Source organism: Sturnira hondurensis, unplaced genomic scaffold (genome assembly GCF_014824575.4).
Source record: "Sturnira hondurensis isolate 20B ecotype Veracruz unplaced genomic scaffold, ASM1482457v3 Scaffold0021143, whole genome shotgun sequence".
In the NCBI taxonomy this organism is placed as follows: Eukaryota; Metazoa; Chordata; class Mammalia; order Chiroptera; family Phyllostomidae; genus Sturnira; species Sturnira hondurensis.
The window spans coordinates 15,482,422-15,501,998 of NW_028093774.1; the positions used below are offsets into that span (position 1 = coordinate 15,482,422).

Here is a 19,577-nt window from a genome sequence, read left to right on the forward strand (position 1 = left end):
GAATAACTGAATTGAAAACCAGGACAAACATCCTCAATTACTTTGTATTTCATAAAATGCAGACACTTTGGCTCAAGTGAAGTTTAGCATTTTAAAAACTAATTTGGAAATTACTTACTTCAAATAGTGCCAGTGTACTCACATACTTTTAAAAACATAAGTTTTGAGGGCTTTTCAACTTAGGAACAGTTTTGCTGAATTACTTTTTGTGCATATGCTTCCCGAAGAATACACATTCGCCCTTCAACTATAGTGCTTATGGATCCAGTAAGTGGTCAAGTTGTGGGTAACCTCTTGAGTAATTACTTTATAAATGTATTTTTGCAATTTAGTATTTATATTGCTATAGATAAGGTAGTACTCCATAGTCAGATACACTTTTCTTATGTATAGAGTCAGAATGTTAAGTAGGGAGGCACTGTAGAGATGCAGTTTTTACATGAACAATTGAAAGTTCACAGTTGCAGACTTGGCAGAATAAAGCAAGTTAGTAAGTGGAACAGCAAAGGCGAGAACCCAGACAGGGATATGAATTGTTTTTCTGGTTGTAATGAACAAGTAGTTTTCAATGGTTGAGGTGAGTTGTATAGAGAAACTTACTATTTGTATTTTTGGCTAGACAGGGACACATTTTCTTAGATGATTCCCTTGTGATAACAGTATTGCTGATAGCGATGCTCATGAAACATTTATTTCTGTTTCGGGTTTGCTTATAAGAGCAAACCATTGGTTTTACTGGGTAGCCAGTAATTTTTACCTTAAGCAAGATAGAGACACGAGTAATGACAAAGCATTAAAAAAAGGCTGTTGACCTTAATTGCATGATAATGGATAGGATTTATAATGAGACAGCTTTAGTTTTATCACTTTGACATGCAAATTTCCTTTTGTCTGACATTTAAAATTAGGATGTGAACAAATTTTTCTGTTTTCCAACATTCAGTTTTAAAGAAAAATACAGGAGTTCTCCCACCCAGCTTCCATTCTCCCCATCTTCGGTTTCTATTACCAGTGGTCATTCTAGTTCAAAACAGTTAATTGGAAAATTTTAGAAGTATACATTTAATAAGGTTGAAATCTCCCACCACTCTGCCCTGCTAGAGATATGCATTGCCCCGTTGTCCCGTATCCGGGCTGTGTATGCCACCCTCACATTATCGCCTGGCCCAGTATCGCAGTGTTTGTGTTTAAGTAACTCTCCTTTTACTAATGGCTGTAGAGGCAGACACGAGTGCTGCGGGCAACTTTTACATGCCAAAGAGAAGCTGCAAAGTGCTTCCTTTAGTGAGAAGGTGAAAGTTCTCAATAAGAAAAAAAAATTGTGTGGCGACGTTGCTAAGACCTATGGTAAGAATGAACCTTCTCCCTGAAATTGTGGAGAAGGAAAAAGAAATTTGTGCTGGTTTTGCTATTGTACCTCAAACTGCGAAAGTTACAGCCACAAGTGTGTGGTGTGAGTACTTAGTGATGATGGAAGAGGCATCAAATTTGGGGGAAATTTTTCAAAATTTCAGTGGGGGAGAGAGGTCACAATCACCTTTCATTATAGTACATTGTAAATGTATTATTTTATTGTTAGTTAGTCTCTTTCCCTAATTCACCATATTTTGCTGTGTATAATGAGCACCTTTTTGCTCAATTTTTTGAGGGAAAAATAAGGATACACATTATATATGGGATAATGATTATATAATATGGCTACAATAATCCTGTGTATAATGTGCACAAAAAGGGGGTGTGCATTACACACGAGACCACATTATTCCTGGCAAAATACAATATATATTAAACTTCATCATAGGTATTTATGTGCAGGAGAAAACAGTACATAAAGGATTCAGTATTGTCCACAGTCTTAGGCATTCAGTGGGAGGTCTTGGATCATATCCCCAGTGCATAAGGGGGTCTGCTGTACACATTATGCTTTTGAAAGTGTTTTCACATTATTCTCTTTTTAGCCTTTTGGCAACCTTCTAGAAGCCAGCTTCTCCCTCCAATACCAACAATAAAATAGTAACAATGTAATTTAAAAACGAAACATCAAGGTTATTCATGATTCTGCTGCATAGCATTAACTGAGCAGCAGTACAATGAGAGAAATTTTGAGAACAAGATCAGCGTGCCTTGTTCCTTTGGGATTTTTGAGGCCTGTTATTGTGGGTATGTGGACAGTTTAATGGAATAATCTTAAAAGTAAAGACTGAGTAACAAATAGAAGTTAGGTGATTTTAAACTTTGAGTAGTTACTGGGTTCAGATTATATCCAGGCAAATGACTGTAGTATATAAGGTTCTCTGAAGTCTAAGGATTATTAAGAAGGATATGAGATATGATAGGGGTCAAACCAAGTAAGGAGTGAGAGGACCCATAAAACATTGGATCACAGTAGGTGTATTGACTTTAACAACATAGGGATTATAACTGGAAATTGTATATCCTTGTGTGAACAAGAACCTTTTCTGTATATGAATTGCATTAGTCTTAAAAATTTAATCAAAATAAGCAGTCATCAAATAATTCAGTTTAACTAAGGCAAATGATATTTCCAGGATGGTCATTTCTTTGTATTTTCTAAAATAAGGTGTAGATACTTGGAAAAATTACTGTTGTAACACATGGAATTTGTGAAAATATGTTACATGTTTTAATATGTGAAAAATACCTTTTTTCAATAGTCTTTTACTTTTCATTTAAAGCCTAAATTATACAGATCTGTGATTGAAGATGTCATTAATGATGTGAGAGACATCTTTTTGGATGATGGAGTCGATGAACAAGTTCTGATGGAACTGAAAACTGTGAGTGTACTCCCCTCCTTTTTGAAAATATTTTCTATAGCCAGAGAGAAATTCATCATTTTTCCATAGATGGACATTGGACTTTCTTGCAGGTGGACTATAGTTAAGTGAATGGTACTGGTTTTAAATCCTAACTCTACCATCCTCCTTCTGATCTTAGGCAAGCTGTCTACATTTCAGTTTCCTTATATGTGAGATGGACATTAGTAGTACTTATTATACAGGTTTGCTTTGAGGATTAAATGTAGTAACCATATATAAGGCTTAGCACAGTGAGTGGCAATAACATTAGCCGTTACTAATGGATATTAATAGTCTACATGTGTGGTCTAATTATTTGACATATCTGTTTTATATTTTTAATGGTCTTTGTGTACTTTATTTATTTACTTATTTATACATATGTACATACATACATACAGAGAGGGCAAAGGAAAGAGAGAAGCATCAATTGGTTGTGTCTCATACACCCCCAACCCAGTCATGTGCCCCAAGAGGGAATCAAACCAGCAAACCCTTTGGTTCACAGGTTGGCGTTCAATCCACTAAGCCACACCAGCCAGGGCTAATGTACTATATTCTAAAAAAAACAATTTTATGTTTTTGAATCTGATTCTTTATATTGGCCAAATAATAAGGTTTATCATATATTTTACTTTGGGAGCTAGTTTTCTGTGTTTTGGACTATCTTGGATTTAAGCAGAAATATTTAAATATTTCTGTGGTTTTTGGTGGTGTAGTGACTCATAAATTGTAGAATATTTTTGCCTTATTGTTCAGGACTGTGGTCCTAAATGTATGGCTGGTGGACTCCTTGTGTTTCCCCACCAGCTCTTTCAGGGGTCTGTGAGGTTGACCAGATGCCCAAGTCCAAGTCTTACAGTTTTGTCATATTTTAAGTAAAAGTGGTGTTCTGTGAAAAAAGTGATCAGTTCAGCTCTCAGGTCAAATGCACATGTGCTTTTCTGCGAGTAACTTTCATATGCAGTGGGCTATTTGTGGATGCTTCCCATTTTCATGTACTGAATATTAAAAAGATGTCTACTTATGGGTCAAGATGAGTAAGAAATGCAAGTGTTTGGTATTTTGTAATGAATTGTGTTAGCATTGAGAATATGTGTGTAATTCACTGAATTCATATTTCTGAATGACCAATGCACGATACTGCAGAATCTGTTCAGAGTAAAAGATAAATTAATGTTTTTTAATCAAGGAGTATGCCAAGTTTATTAGTTTCAGATTGTATATTGCAGCTAACTTTTAAGGAACCATCACTTACATACTTTTTCCTTTCCCAATTACTTAGCTGTGGGAAGGCAGATTTTTTTTTCTTCACACATGTTAACCAAAATGACCAAGTGAATGTAGAAACAGACATGAGACTCCAGCTTTTTTCCTTTAAGCCATTTTTCACTAAATTTTATTTTGCACATATGGTTATTTTCAGTAAAAATACATTATTTATGTCAACATGTAATGGCTACATTATTTTTAAACGAATTAATAAACTTAAAAAAATCTTAGTTAAATCCCTGGCTGATGTGGCTTAGTGGATTAAATGCCAGCCTGTCAATCAAAAGGTGGCCAGTTCGATTCTTAGTCAGGACACATGCCTGGGTTGCCAGTCAGGTCCCCAGTTGGGGGCATGTGAGAGGCAAGCATACATTGAGTTTCTGTCCCTCTCTTTCCCCCTCCCTTCCCCTCTCTTTAAAGATAAAGACAATTCTAAAAAAATAAATATAAATAAAGATCTTAGTTACAATTTTATAAAACTTCTTTGAGATCCTCAGTAATTTTTTAAAGTGATAAAGAATCCTGAGACCAGCCCTGGCTGGTGTAGCTCAGTGGATTGAGTGCGGGCCTGCGAACCACACGATCACGGTTCGATTCCCAGTCAGGGCACATGTCTGGGTTGCACGCCAGTTCCCAGCAGGGGACCCACGAGAGGCAACCATACATTGATGTTTCTCTCCCTTTCTCCTTCCTTTCCCCTCTAAAGATAAATAAATAAAATCTTAAAAAAAAAAAGAATCCTGAAACCAAAACATTTTAAAACTGCTGGCTTAGAAATTGGGCATTGAGCTTATTTAGGGCTATGGACAAATAAGTTATCACAGTTAATGAATGCTAAGGAACCTTTGTTGTCATCTTTTTTATACATTCAGTGGAAATGTAAAGGCTGTAATTTAGAAACTTATAAGCAAATCTTACCTTTATTGTGGTGACAAAATATAGAGTGCTTAGGCAAACTTATCCTGGGCAATTTCTGTAGAGTTCTCAAGAAGAACCTGTCCATGCGAAGAAAGAAAAATAAAAACACATAGGTTTAAGTGAAATGAAGATAAATTTATCTTGAGAGAAATGTAATGGTTGTTGAAACTGAAGAGTAGGGATCTAAAAATGTGAAAGAATGCTAACTTTGAGGTATAGTTGGGAAGAAGAACACTGGAAACTGCTTCAATAACAAAGTATCTTCGGGAGATGAGTAAGAAGAGAATAACCTTAATTAGATTCCTTTGTGTTACATGGAGTGAATACTTTACAATTTATGTTACTACTCTACAATTTTTGAAGTTGTCCTTGTTTGTGACCTCATGTAGAAGGGTATACCACTGCTAGGTGTAGAAAAATCATTTCCAAAGACTTTAATTTACCCCAGGTCAAACCAGTGGTCAATCTAGATTGTTTGTTGTCTATTCTTACTTTTCACAAAGTCTGAGGAATTGATTTTTCCTACTGGTCCCAATGTAATTGAGTCATTTTCTCCAAAGGGAATAAGTTGTGTTTGAGACAAAATAGCTCTACCTGCGTTTTTTATTATATTTGACTTTAAAAATATGTATGTGTATAGATGTATATACCTATACAATATATAGTATATAATATACAAATAATTATATATATTTTATGTGCTGGTTATGTACAGGTTATGTGCTGATTTTGTGTTTAATGGTTAGTTTTACTTTAATAACACAAATTGTGACTTACTCAACTTCAAGTCTCCAGCTTCTGCCACAGTGCTTGGCATATTTGATTGGCATTCAGTAAATATTTAACTCAACTGATTAATAACAAATATGACTCCAGAATCTAACTCAACAAAGTAGATTAATATTTTCGTTGTTTTTAAATGGGACAACTTTTCTATTCTGGGTTGTAAGTGGATTAAAAATAAAACTGTTAGAGTAAAATGAGTTGTTATTTTAATTCTCTGCACTAATTTCTTCAGGATCTCATTAGAATTTCCAGAATGTGTCCTAGTTTTTTTTTTTAAATTTTGTCTTAATTGTGTTTTTTTCCTATTGCCTTTTAGTCCCCTTACATCCCCTTCCTCCACAGCATTCTCTGCATTGTCCTATATGTCTGTCTGTCTGTGTTCATTTTTGCTCAATTCCTCCACTCTAACTGCCCCCACCCCCACGAGCTGTCATCCAGGTTTCCCGTGTATGAGTCTGCCCGTTTTCCTTGTAGTTCAGTTTGTTCAATTCATTAGATTCCACATATGAGTGAAATCATGTGGTATTTGTCTTTCTCTGACTGGCTTATTTCACTTAGCATGATGTTCTCCAGGTCCATTCATCCTGTGTAAAGGGTAAAATTTTCTTTTTTTTATGGTCAAATAGTGGTCCATTGTGTAAATGCCCCATAGTTGTTTTATTCACTCATGTACTGATGGATGCTTGGGCTGCTTCCATATCTTGGTGATTGTGAGTAACGCTGCAGTGTAGATAGCGGTGCTAATGTTCTACCAAATTAGTGTTTTGGGTTCCTTCAGGTATATTCCCAGACGTGGTATTGCTGGGTCACAAGACATGTCCAGTTTAAATTTTTTGAATGTCTCCATACTGCTTTCCACAGTGGCTGCACCGTCTGCATTCCCACCGACAGTGCAGAAGGGTTCCCCTTTCTCCACATCCTGGCCAGCAGTTGTTTGTCTGACAGGTGTGAAATGATACCGCATTGTTGTTTTAATTTGAATTTCTCTGATGATGAGTGACATTGAGCATCTTTTCATATGTCTGTTGGCTGTCTGTGTGTCTTCTTTGGAAAAGTTCTATTCTGTTTTTTTTGCCCATTTTTTAATTGGGTTGTTTTTTGGTGTGTTTTGTAAGTTCTTTAAATTTTGGATATTAAATCCTTAGCAGATATATTGGTGAATATGTTCTATTCCATGGGTTGTCTTTTTATTTTGTTGATTATTTTCTTTGCTGTGCAAAAACTTCTTAGTTTGATGTAGTTCCATTTGTTTATTTTTTTCTTTAGTTTCCTTTGCCTGAGGTGATACATCTGATAAAATATTGCCACGAGTAATGTCTGAGACTTTGCTGCCTATGTTTTCTTCTAGGATTTTTATGACTTCAGGTCTAACATTTTAAGTCTTTGATCCATGTTGAATGTATTCTTGTGTGTGGTGTAAGAAGGTCTAGTTTTAACATTTTGGCAGCGTTGTTAGAACTTCCTGTGGCGATGGTAGTGTTCTGCATTTGTGCTCTCCATTATGGTGGCTGTTAGCCATGTGTGGCTATTTAAGCACTTGAAATATGGTTAGTGGAACTAAAGTGAATTTTTATTTAATTATAATTACTTTCAACTTAAGTTGTCATGTGGGGTTAGTGGCTACTGTACTGGACCTGGGAGGTTTAGGCATTCTTGCTAATAAAAACTAACATTAGTTTCATATTTTATGGTTTATAAAGGGCTTGTCCTAGCCCTAGCCCCTTTGTCCTTTTTGGCTATTTCACGAACTTTCATCAGAAGCATCCATATGGCTTTGAAGGTTACAGTGGTGAATTAGATTATGAAGTAAAGTGAGTACTGAGAGTGTATGTAATTTGAGGTGTATCTAGATAATGCAGGAGGGGAGGCATTTAAAAAACATTCAGCCTCGTTCTTGACATCCCTTGAAACACTGTGTGCCTACTTTAATGTGTGAAGCGTGGGAGATAGAAAAGACATAAAACGTAGTCATCGTCTGCAGTAAATCTTTATTTGGATGTCAGTTGTGTTTTGGATTGGTGAGTGACTACAGGTGGGAATGATAGTCTAGAAATCCTGTTTAAAGTGAATTATAAAATCATCCTGATTTCTGACTGTCAGACCTGCCCATATCCAAACAGCAGTCACTATGGGAGATAGAAAATATAGATCGCCTTTTTTCTCAGTAAAACAAAGTGAGAAGTACTTCCTCAGTTGCAGACAAATCTAAAACTCAGGTGTCTGCCTCTAGATAAGGTTTCTCAACCTTGACATTGCTGGCGTTTTGGACCTGTTAATTCTTTATTGGAGAGGGTGGTCCTGTTTGTTGTGTGAGCAGCATGACTGACCTCTGTCCACTAGATGCCAGCAGCACCCTCAGTTTTGACAAGGAAAAATGTCTGCAGACATTGCCCAGTGTCCCTGGGGGGCAAAACGACCCTGATGGAGAACGAGTATTCTAAATATACTCTAGTTATATGTAAGTACTTGGACCATAGATTGAATAATCTCTTATTACCCTTCATTTGCCTTTGGGGAAAGCTCTGTTCCCAAACATCATTTCTAAGGAGTCAAGAAATGGAGTTCTCTTACGTTTTATCCAGGAGCTCCATGTTTTGTGAAATTAGGAGACTCCTCCCGAATTTCTAGCCTAGCATACTGCCAGGAAGCAGTAGATCTAATCACATTTTAATAGGTCAAAAAACAGACTCGGAGAGAATATGCTTCGACAGGGTCATTTAGCAAGTCATAGAAAGTTGAACTTAGGCCTTTTGTCACCAGATGACATATACAATATTTCTCGGAAAAGAGAAAGGTACCAGAGTTGTGACTAGATCTGTCCTGATAGCATCAGTATAATTTAGAGATCAGAGACTTGAACCAGATTTGGAATTAGGGTGAGGTAAGGGAGAGATGCCTAGGATACAAAATGTAAAGGACCTTCATTCTTCACTCTCCAACTCCAGCCCTGACTGCAAACAGTGGAGTCAGATTGCCTGACTCGTATCCCAGTTTTGCATGCTATTAGCACTGTTGGATAACTTACAGAACCTCGTGTTCCGTGGGTTCTCTCTTCTGTAAAAAGGAGACAATAGGACACCTTTGGCATTTAGGAGGTTAGAGCTGGGAGTGTTGCATTTTCTCTACACTTCCCAGCCATTCTTCCCTGTACAGAAGAGAATTGTCTTGCTGCAGATGTCAGTAGCATCTCACAGAGAAACACTGTGCTAAAAAACAGTATTTTGTTTTCTCTTCTTTACTTTGAATTAATATTAAATGTCTGCTAAATTCTTGGTCATTTTATTAGCTCCTGAGCAAGACATTCTCTACCCAAATGAGTTCTTTAATAGAGATACTTTTCATGTGAAAAGTATAACAGTATGTTTAAAAATTAGAAATATTTCTAAGGTATAGAGACAGTGAGAAGTTTCTTTGAGGCTATGTATCTCTGACATTTGCGTGGTTTTGAGAGTTGTGAGGAAAGACTGCCTGTCAGTCATAGGAGCAGTTTACTAAGGTTCAGGTAGGAGATATATTCAGGGAATTGCAAGCGATTTGGCACCATTAGGAAACAGAATGCAAATTATAGTAGCAGTTGGACAGTTAATGTATACCATGTGGAGCTTGGTCTTTAGAGTGAGAAAGGTTTTTCTGGAGTTCTAGTTCAAGTGCAGGTTTTTGGACTACTGTTTTAGAGAGTCTGACTTGATAACGGTGCAGTCTGATGTTTTCTTTTTATTTGAATTTGCAACAACAAAAAAATTCAGATTGACTTTTAACAATCCATTAAAGTGTGTAATCTGAAGTTTGAAAAGCATAGACTTCAAAGCAGCAGTTCTCACCTTAGCTTGCACCAGAATAACCTGGGCAGATTATTAAAAGAAATTCCTGGCTCCATTCCCAGAGCTGCTGATTCATAGGTCTGGGGTGGCACCTGAGAGTTAGTATGTCTACCAAGTTTTCAGGTATGATTGGCTCCAGAATTGCATTTTGAGGACCGAGGATCAACTGGAAGGACAGATGTCCGCTAGAATGTAGACTCTAGTGAGGACAAGGATTTTGGTTCAGTATGTTCACTGTCTATTTTCAATGCCACTAACATTATCTAGCATATAGGAGATACTCTGAAATTATTCTTAGAATGTATGACTTCAGAATGTGGGGAGCTCAGCGAGCTCAGTCATTACTTTGTAGTAATACTGGTGGGAGGAAAGGACTTGGACAAGGGCTGTAGTAGCAGAGGTAAATCGGAACAATGCTTTGGGATGGAAGTTGACAGTGACGATGGAGTTTTGGGGTGGATTTTGACTCACAGGTCAGTGTTTTGGAAGGTTAGGTGAGCGGTGGTACCCAGCACTTAGCACATAGTATGTGTTCGTTTTGAGTTTGCCATTACCATGGATGCTTCACATGCTGGCTATACTGCAGTGGGTAGACCAGTTGGAGGTGGTAAAACTGAAGCATTAAATTTAGAAAATTATGGTTTAAGAACTGTTTCTTTTTTGCACATTGATTTTTGGTTCAGAAAAACTAGGTTTTATGGAACACATTAAGCGCCTATGGGGTACTGTGTTGCTGGCCACGGCAGTATTAGGCATTTTTGTTTTTTATGTAGGATTAGACAGACAGAAAGTTGGGTTTTTCTAATTTGACATTTGCCCCTATAATGTTTCTTATTGTTCAGATCAAGAGAGGATGTATTTATGCTTTGTATGTTGTTTAACAGAATACATCGGCCCTGGTTGGGCGGGTCATTTGGTCGGAGTGTTTGTCCTGTACACCAAAAGGTTGCAGGTTCGATTCTGGTCAGGATTCATACCTAGGTTGCGGGTTTGATCTCCCTGGTCAGGGCTTGTGCAGGAGGCTACCAATTGGTATTTCTCTCTCACATTGATGTTTCTTTCTCTCCTTCTCTCTCTCTCTCTCTCTCTCCCTCTCTCTCCCTCTCTCTCTCTCATATCAATGAATATATTCTCGGATTAAAGAAAGTTAGAAAACATTGTATTAAGGAAATACTCCCATTAAAATAATTAATAATAGATTTGATACAAAAAAGGGTTTTCTTTGATTACTAAAAATTTGCTGATATGAAAATCTGCTTGGTAACTGAGGAATTACTGTAGAAAGTTTGTTGAAGATATAAAAAGAAACAAAAAATTCTTCAGTACTCTAAGGTAGCAAAAAGGTTTGATACTTAAACCTTTTTTGAGGTTTGATACTTAAAAACATTAATTTTTATTACTGCATATACTTGGGTGAGAATCAGAGAGTGGTTGATTTTTGTGGTTGTATCAGTTTTGAAAATGGATTTTATGATTAGATTAATGAAGAAAATGTTAAGTACATATATGTCCAGAGTTATCTTTCCTGACTTTCACTTAGAAATCTTTAAATGTTCTTTGCTTTAGTTATGGGAGAATAAACTAATGCAGTCTAGGGCTGTAGATGGATTTCATTCAGAAGAACAGCAGCTTTTGTTGCAAGTTCAACAGCAGCATCAAACCCAGCAGCAGCAGCATCACCATCACCATCACCACCAGCAAGCTCAGCCACAGCCTACGGTACCTCAGCAAGCTCAGACTCAGCAGGTCCTTATTCCTGCAGCACAGCAAGGTGAGACTGGGTGTGCTTTCCTGTTTAGAACTTGGAAACCAAATTCGTCATTTTCAAAGAAGAGAAATGTTCTGGGTTTCTCCATTCTTTTGGTTGAGGAAGGTATCTGTGTTTATATTAACATAAATTTGCATGAAATGTGGATTCTGTTTGTATAGTAATGATAAACAAGTAAGCTATTAATTGAAAGCCTCACATACTGTAAGTCTATTGATACTTTCTTTGGAGAAGGCTGCATAATGATGGATTTCCCAAAATAAGTCAGATCTATAAAGGTTTACTTACTAAGAATTTCATTGTTTTATACAGTAGGATCATTGTCTGCTTTCTTTATGAAACTGACTTATTCCTTCAAAATGTATTTGAGTTTAATCTGTATAAAAATTCTTTAACCATGGGAGGATTTCTGTAACTATACTTTGGCAGTCTGAAATTTCCATTCACTAGTAATTTATGTCATTCTAAATTGAATTAGGTTTATTTTAAGTGAAGAGTGAATATATAATATATCTTTATTTTTATTACTTGGTTTTAAGATAAGAAAAAACAAGTATTTAAAAACTGTGTTTGTATTGCTTTGTATTCTGCAAGTCAGTTTATAGATTTTGTTTCTTTGAAGCCTTACAAAGGCTTTGTGAATAGCTCTTAGAGCACTTCAAAGCTGAGGAATATTTAGGCCCTGAAAAGGCCAAGATGTTCGATCCATTACATATAGTAACTGTTTTTGTCACAATAAATTAAGAATGGCCCTACCTTTATGAGCGGTACTGCTTTCCACAGTTTCAGTTACCTGTGGTCAACTGTGGTTTGAAAATATTAAATGGAGAAGTCTATAAATAAATAATTGATAAGTCTTTGAGTAGCATGATGAAATGTCAAGCTGTCCAGTTTCGTCCTGTTTGGGATGTGAATTCCTTTGCCCAGTGATCCATGCTGTGTATGCTGTGTGTGTAGTAGCAGTCTTGGTTATCAGGTCGTATTCGCTGTCAGTAAGGGTGAACTACTGTATTCAGTTATAAAACTTTATGGGCATTTGAGTTTTGTAAGTCTTACTATTGGAGAGGGGAATGAAGGTAAATGAAACATTTCTTTTAAGGTAACTGCTTAATTACCTGTTTGTCTCATTTGAGACTGTATAGATGGCAATGCATAGTAGAAATATCTGTTTGGGTTATTTTACTGTTCATATCAAATAAGACTTCTGATACTTGCTTTTATTCTATACCTTGCATCAAATAATTATCCTTTCACTCTGTATTGATGACTGTTCCTCCTATTGCCTTCAGGCCTGGCACTAGGGTTTTAGGTCATCATAAATTAAAATTTGATTTTCTTCACTCAGAAAATACTAGGATAATGGGATTATCTATTTATTTTCTGAAATTTGCGGAATCAAACAGTTCCTCTTACACTTAAGTAATGTTGCCATTATTTTTTATTTGAATTTTTAAAAAGTTGATGGAAGTTACTTATGATTTTAACAAGTCATTGAGAGAGAAGGACTACGGTATGTAAATTTTAAAACACAGTTTTAAATTTTTGAGCTTACTCTTAATGTGTTAATAACTCATTCTAACAGTAGTATTATGTCAATAAAATTGTTAATGCTAAGTGAACAGGGCAATTTACAGTTTAAGAATGCACAGAAATGTATATGTTTAGGTGATAGGTATCTCAATGCTACTTTTTTAAATACATTTTATTGATTATTTTACTACATTTGTCACATTATTTTTCTCCCCTTTATTCCCCTCTGCCCTGTACCCTCTCTCCCACCAGCATTTCCCCCACCCCTTAGTTCATGTCCTTGGGACATACATGTAAGTTTTTTGGCTTCTCCATTTCCTGTACTGTTCTTCATCTCCTCGTATTTTGTACCTACCATTTATGCTTCTTATTCCCTTTACCTTTCCCCCCATTTCCCACCTCCCCATCCCTCTGATAACCCTCCATGTGATCTCCATTTCTGTGATTCTGTTTCTGTTCTAGTTGTTTGCTCAGTTTTTGTTTTAGGTTCAGTTCATAGTTGTGAGTTTGTTGTCATTCTACTGTTCAGAGTGTTGATCTTCTTTTTCTTAGATAAGTCCCTTAAAATTCCAAGAGTTTGGTGATGATGAACTCCTTGAACTTGACCTTATCTGGGAAGCACTTTACCTGCCCTTTCTTTCTAAATGATAGCTTTGCTAGTAATCTTGAATATAGGTCCTTGCCTTTCATGACTTTAAATACTTCTTTCCAGCCCCTTCTCGCCTGTAAGATGTTTTTTTGGGGGGGTGGGGAGTGGGGGTAGGGAATCAGCTGATAGTCATGGGAACTTCTTTGTAGATAACTGTCTCCTTTCTTCTTGCTGCTTTTAAGATTCTCTCCTTATCTTTAATCTTGGGTAATATAATCATGATGTGCCTTGGTGTGTGCTTCCTTCGGTCCAACTTCTTTGGGTCTCTCTGAGCTTGTTGGACTTCTTTGAAGTCTTATATCCTTTACCAGACTAGGGAAGTTTTCCTTCATTACTTGTTGAAATAAGTTTTTGATTTCTTGCTTTTCCTCTTCTCCTTCTGGCACCCCTATGATACGGATGTTGGTACGTTTAAAGTTGTCCTAGAGGTTCCTAAGCCTCTCCTCATTTTTTTAAATTCCTGTTTCTTCATTCTGTTCAGGTTGAATGCTTGCTTCTTCCTTCTGCTCCAGATCATCGATTTGAGTCCCTGTTTCCTTCCTGTCACTGTTGGATCCCTGTATATTTTTCTTTATTTCACTTCTCGTAGCCTTCACTTCTTCCTCTACTTTGTGACCATACTCAACTGTTTCTGTGAGCATCCTGATTACCATTGTTTTGAACTGTGCATCTGATAGGTTGGCTGTCCCTTTGTTGCTTAGTTGTATTTTTTCTGGAGTTTTGATCTGTTCTTTCATTTGGGTCATGTTTTTTGGTCTCGATGTGCCTCTTAAATTCTAAGTGGCAGAGCGTTTTGTATTCACCAGAGCGGGGCAGCCTTCTGTGCTGCATTGTGGCACTGTATTTGGGGAGGGGTCTGAGAGGGAACAGTGCCACCTGCTTGGTTCTGGGAGGCCTTCAGTCACACCCCCTGCCATCCACAAGCAGACTGGGCCCTCTGGTTCTGATTCCTGGATGTGTAGGTTTGTGCACATTCTAGGACCCTGTGGTCCTCTCCAACGAACTCTCCTGTGACTGGAAGTTTCTCCTGCTGCTGTAATTTCCACAGGTTTTTATAGCCGGAGGTTTTGTAACTTTATTTCCCGCACTGGAACTCTGGTTTGTGTGGTCTGTCTCGCTCCCTAGTTGTTCCTGCCAGTTGACCTGCACATGAATGTGGGACTGGCCAGTCTTCAAGCCACTGCCTTGTCCACCGGTCCTCTCTGCCCCTGCTGCCTGTCTCTGCCCCCCCTACCAGTCTGATGAATGTTTCTTCTTTAACTCCGTGGTTGTCAGACTTCCAGCCAGTTGGATTTTCTAGCAGTTCTGGTTGTTTTTTGTTTTTAAATTGGTTGTTGTCCTTCTTTTGGTTGTGTGAGGAGACAGAGTGTATCTACCTACACCACCATCTTGGCCAGAGATGGTATCTCAGTATTTGTTGTTTCTGGGTTCCCTTGCGTCCTTAGGTGTTGCTACTCAAATTGTTTTTAAAATGATGTTTTCCAGTAGAAGATGGGTATTATCACAGTTGTTATTTACCATAGAAATTTATAATAATCTGAGATATATAGCTGTAGAGTGCAGCTGGATGCAGAAAATGTGAAAAAAATGAAAAAAGTTTGCAGCATTGTCTGCCATTCTGGTGATTATAAAAAAGCCTCATGATTCCTTGTTTGCATATGTGCTTGTATTTTTAATAGCTGCAGCGCCACAAGTTATTGTTCCTGATTCTAAGTTGATACAGCATATGAATGCATCGAACATGGTAAGATTCAGAACAAAGCACTGTGTTTGGCTCGACTTATTCTAACCCAAATTGTGGCTGTGCCTAGGTAGATTGTGTATTAGTTAAGTTTATGCAAGGCTTGAGCAAATGGTTGTTATATTTGTTTTCCTGAATATTGGGTTTAGAAACAAATCTAAAGTTTATCTTGACACTTAGATGTTGAAGTTCATAAAATTATGTAATTTTCTGTTGAAAATACCAAAAGAATGATGCTTTGTGGGGCCTGTATCATTCTTTATTTTTTTTCGGAAAAGAGGACCTGCCAAACAGATTATAAAAATACAGTTTATTTGCAAAAGATCCCTTAAGATCCATTAATTACAAGAGATCAGGAATGCTAAGAATTGAAAACTTTAAACATTTTTTAGGTTGTTCAAACGTTTAAAAATTTTTGCCAAGATTTAACAATAGCATAGCCTAATAAGTTTTACTATAGTATATAATTCGCTATTTTAAAATGCATTTAACCGGTTGCATTTATTACATATTATACTTTAGATATTTCTAAGGGATGTCCTCTGAACTTCATAGTAGCAAAGTTTTCAAATTTTACTTTGGGAATAGACTATTTTCTATCAAATGTAGTATATACAACAGTAAAACTGAAAGACCCTCTTCAGATTCTTAGAAAATCTTTACCAATATCCTTAAAGATTAAGAAAAACCAACCAGAAGAATAGTTGGTCTAGCACTTTCACATAAATAGCTTTTCTTTGTGCTCGTTATGTAGACTGTCACCGATGCCTTAGCTCTGACAGCAGTTTTGCAAGGGTTTTTTCTTTTCAATGAAGTGATTGCTCTAATGCATTATTTGTGGTATGGCCAGTTTGCAGAAGAAATTTTCAGTAGACGTTAAAAAAAGAGATTTTCTGTATTATACAATCACTCAACAGATATTAATGGCAGGTTGAATGTGCAGACATGTGTGCACGTGGTTATTCTGCCGTGTGGTGTATAGAAACTACTACGTCAGTTTGCCTGTAAATGGTGATATGTTCTTATAAAATATAAATTATAGGCAATTAATATTTCTAAATAATATTTCCCAATAATAAGTGGTTGTTAATATGTTCTTATAATATAGAATACCTTTTATTTGCCTTTACAGGCTAGATTTATTGGCAATTGAGTATTTCTGTATTTCATAGGGAGTTAATATGTTCTTATAATATAGAATACCTTTTATTTGCCTTTACAGGCTAGATTTATTGGAAATTGAGTAGATGGGTATTCTGCATTTCATAGGGAGATTTTGAAATCCAGTCTAGAACTGGATTCTGGGGACAGGTGGGAATTTTAGGCTTGAGATGTCAAAATTACATAGGCTTGTCAAGTGGCAAAATAAACATATTTTCTTGGAAAGTTATACCTAGAGCCTAGACTAGGTCATAGTTGTATCATTATTGTGCTTGAGTAAATTTTCCAAGTTTTGTTGACTTCTGACTTAACATCTCTTAGGCACAGTTATATTTATTTCTTAAAGCTTATTCAAATAGAGGTGTTTCTAAAAAATGTATAGATTAGATTGAGTTATATGAAGGCATTGTAACTTAAAAAAAGATTGATGGAGAGGAAAACTACCTACCATATTTTTTGGACCATAAGATGCACCTAAATTTTAGAGGAAAATAGGAAAAGATTTTTGAAGAAAAATGTGGTAAAATATTTAATAACATAATATTTCACCAATATAAATGTAAACAGAACTCAACAGCAGCATTAACAACCACTGTTCCTCCAAAATTGGGGGCAGCGGGGAGATGGTCTTATAGTCTGAAAAGCTATATAGTTATAGTGAGGTACATGGAAATCCTTTGAGCACAAGATTAAAACACAGCAAGAATGTGGTATGATTCTTTTGGAGGGAGGGGAGAAGTCTCAGGAGCAGTAAATCAAGAATTTATGGCTTTAAAGAAATTCAGAGTATAATCCTATGTAAATTTTTGTAACTTTAATGTTAGATACTAACTTTTAAAATGTAAAAATTAAACTTTGTGAGTTTTTAAAACATTTTAAGGTTTTTTAATTAATAAAACCACTATTATGTTTTACCTAGATGTAATGCTAATGTTGTGTCACCTAATGGCATGTTAGAATTGCCAGCCATACTCCCAAGTGTAGTTTTCTGGTATAAGTGTTTTATAGAGACCTGTTGATTCTAGTGTAAGTTAAAAATACTGAAGTTTCTAAAATAACAGTATTTACACTTTTGCCTCAGGTATGTTAATTTAGAATAAGGTTTTGAGAGTAGAGAATCAGTAGGAAAGGAAATAAGGGAAAATGGATATTTTATACATTGTGTAGCATTATTAGTGTGGGTAAGATTTGTTTTTAGAGCACATTTTCCAGGGAAAAACAAACCAATTGTATTTTTCAACGTAATTGCTTGAAATAATTAAGTAGGGCATTTTAGGCTAGATGGTCTTTATTGTACTACTTTATAAAATGGGATTTAGTCTCATGTTAGAACTTTTCATTTTAGTATACACTAAACAATGAGCCAGAGATAAACTGAGGTCCTGTTACGTAGATGGGTGGTTTTGACTTGTTTGTTTTTTCAGAGCGCTGCTGCTACAGCCGCTACCTTGGCACTCCCTGCAGGTGTGACTCCTGTTCAACAGATTTTAACGAATTCAGGTAATTTGAGATAATGGAACCATTATACCTATGTAACTAAGAAAATTGTACCATCTAGCCTTTGTTTTGTCTTCGTTGAAAGACAGAATACCTTAATTAATTTATTTTTTAACCCATTTGGCTTCGGTTATTAAAATAAGATTGTTTGGGGGCACATTAAACTATAATAATTGCTAAGGATACAGTAGAGAAGATGAGACTTACACTTGAGCTTTTGATCCATGAATGCGAATTATATTATTGAATGAATTACAATTATATAGAAATGCTTGTTTGTTTAGTTTAAAAACTTCTTTTTTAATTGATTTTTTAGAGAGAAAGAGAAACATCCATTTGTTCTACTTATTTGATGTATTCATTGGTTGATTCTTTCATGTGCCCTGATGGGATCAAACCACACCCTTGGTATATTGAGACGATGCCTCTAGCCAACTGAGCTACCCAGCCAGGGCTACTTAGGTTTCTGATAGACACATTTAACCTGCAATTGCTCCCTTTTTAATTAATTCAGGGTCCTGTATCATTTAAAACAACATATTAGAGGGATTCAGTTCTATATGCATAAATTGGCCATAGAGTTAATGTTAAGTGTCAGTGACAATTGGTTCAGTAAACTTTTATAGTTTTTAAACTAAAATTTTGAAGCTAAGGGCTATGGTGTTTTTCAGTTCAAGATATTAATGAGGTTTATATTTCCATTTTATTGAAGATTTAAAAATTAACAGCCCCTGATCTGACATATTGCTCACTCATGACTCTTAACATGTTAGCAAAGGTGATGTAAGCTCTTAATCAACTCATAATCTGTTAAAGCTTATGTTGAAAGTGTTAAAACTTCTGTTGGAAATAGCTTTGTAAGAATGATAAATGAGGGTGTATTTTAACATAGATGAAAGTCAGAGAAGTTAAGGGTTATATTTTACTGTGTATGGATAACAGCCCTTAAAACTCGTAGACTTTTGACATGGTAATTTATGTGGTCTTTGGTAGTTAGAAATTCGCTATGAATTCATTTATTTGAGACTATAACTGCTAAAATGGTAACTTGGAATACATCCTTTTTGCCTTAGGCCAGCTTCTTCAAGTGGTCAGAGCAGCCAATGGTGCTCAGTATATCTTTCAACCTCAGCAGTCAGTGGTTCTTCAGCAGCAGGTTATACCACAAATGCAGCCTGGTGGAGTACAGGCTCCGGTTATACAGCAGGTAAAAGAAGCATTCTAAATTCTTGTATAACTCATATCTTAATGTATATTTGATATGTTTAAGACTTAATTGATGTTATCCCTACCCACTAGTCTCCATCCAGCCTCGTAAGCTAGTTATTCAGCATTCATTCAACAAGCATTTACTCTGTGGCTATATGTTAAGGTTTCTGCAAAGGACTGGACATTTAGAAGTGAACAAGGCAGGCATGAATCTAGTTTCACAATACTGTGTTATTTTCTGGAAGGAGGTGTATGGAATTCTTTCTTTCACCTCCAGTATCTGAATTATCATGAAATTCTACAAGTTCTTTATAGTTCCTTTTTTGAGACTGCATTTTTAACATATTTATAGTTCTTTAATATTTGAAACGAATGGTCTCAGATTGTTACTTCTTTAGTTCATGCT

The 19,577-nt window shown here is 36.1% G+C and overlaps 1 protein-coding gene and 1 non-coding gene across 2 annotated transcripts in view; both read left to right on the forward strand.

The window, feature by feature from the left end:
* GTF2A1 (general transcription factor IIA subunit 1) overlaps positions 1-19,577 on the forward strand; it is a 46,070-nt gene that overhangs the window by 2,288 nt on the left and 24,205 nt on the right. The window contains exons 2-6 of the mRNA XM_037031151.1: positions 2,697-2,798; positions 11,183-11,387; positions 15,243-15,307; positions 17,890-17,965; positions 19,036-19,169. Coding sequence (XP_036887046.1) covers positions 2,697-2,798; positions 11,183-11,387; positions 15,243-15,307; positions 17,890-17,965; positions 19,036-19,169 — 582 coding nt within the window. The remainder of the gene's footprint in view (positions 1-2,696; positions 2,799-11,182; positions 11,388-15,242; positions 15,308-17,889; positions 17,966-19,035; positions 19,170-19,577) is intronic.
* LOC118977009 (small nucleolar RNA SNORA79) lies at positions 12,646-12,789 on the forward strand. Its single transcript, XR_005064418.1, has one exon. It is a non-coding gene; the product is annotated as a small nucleolar RNA SNORA79 (small nucleolar RNA).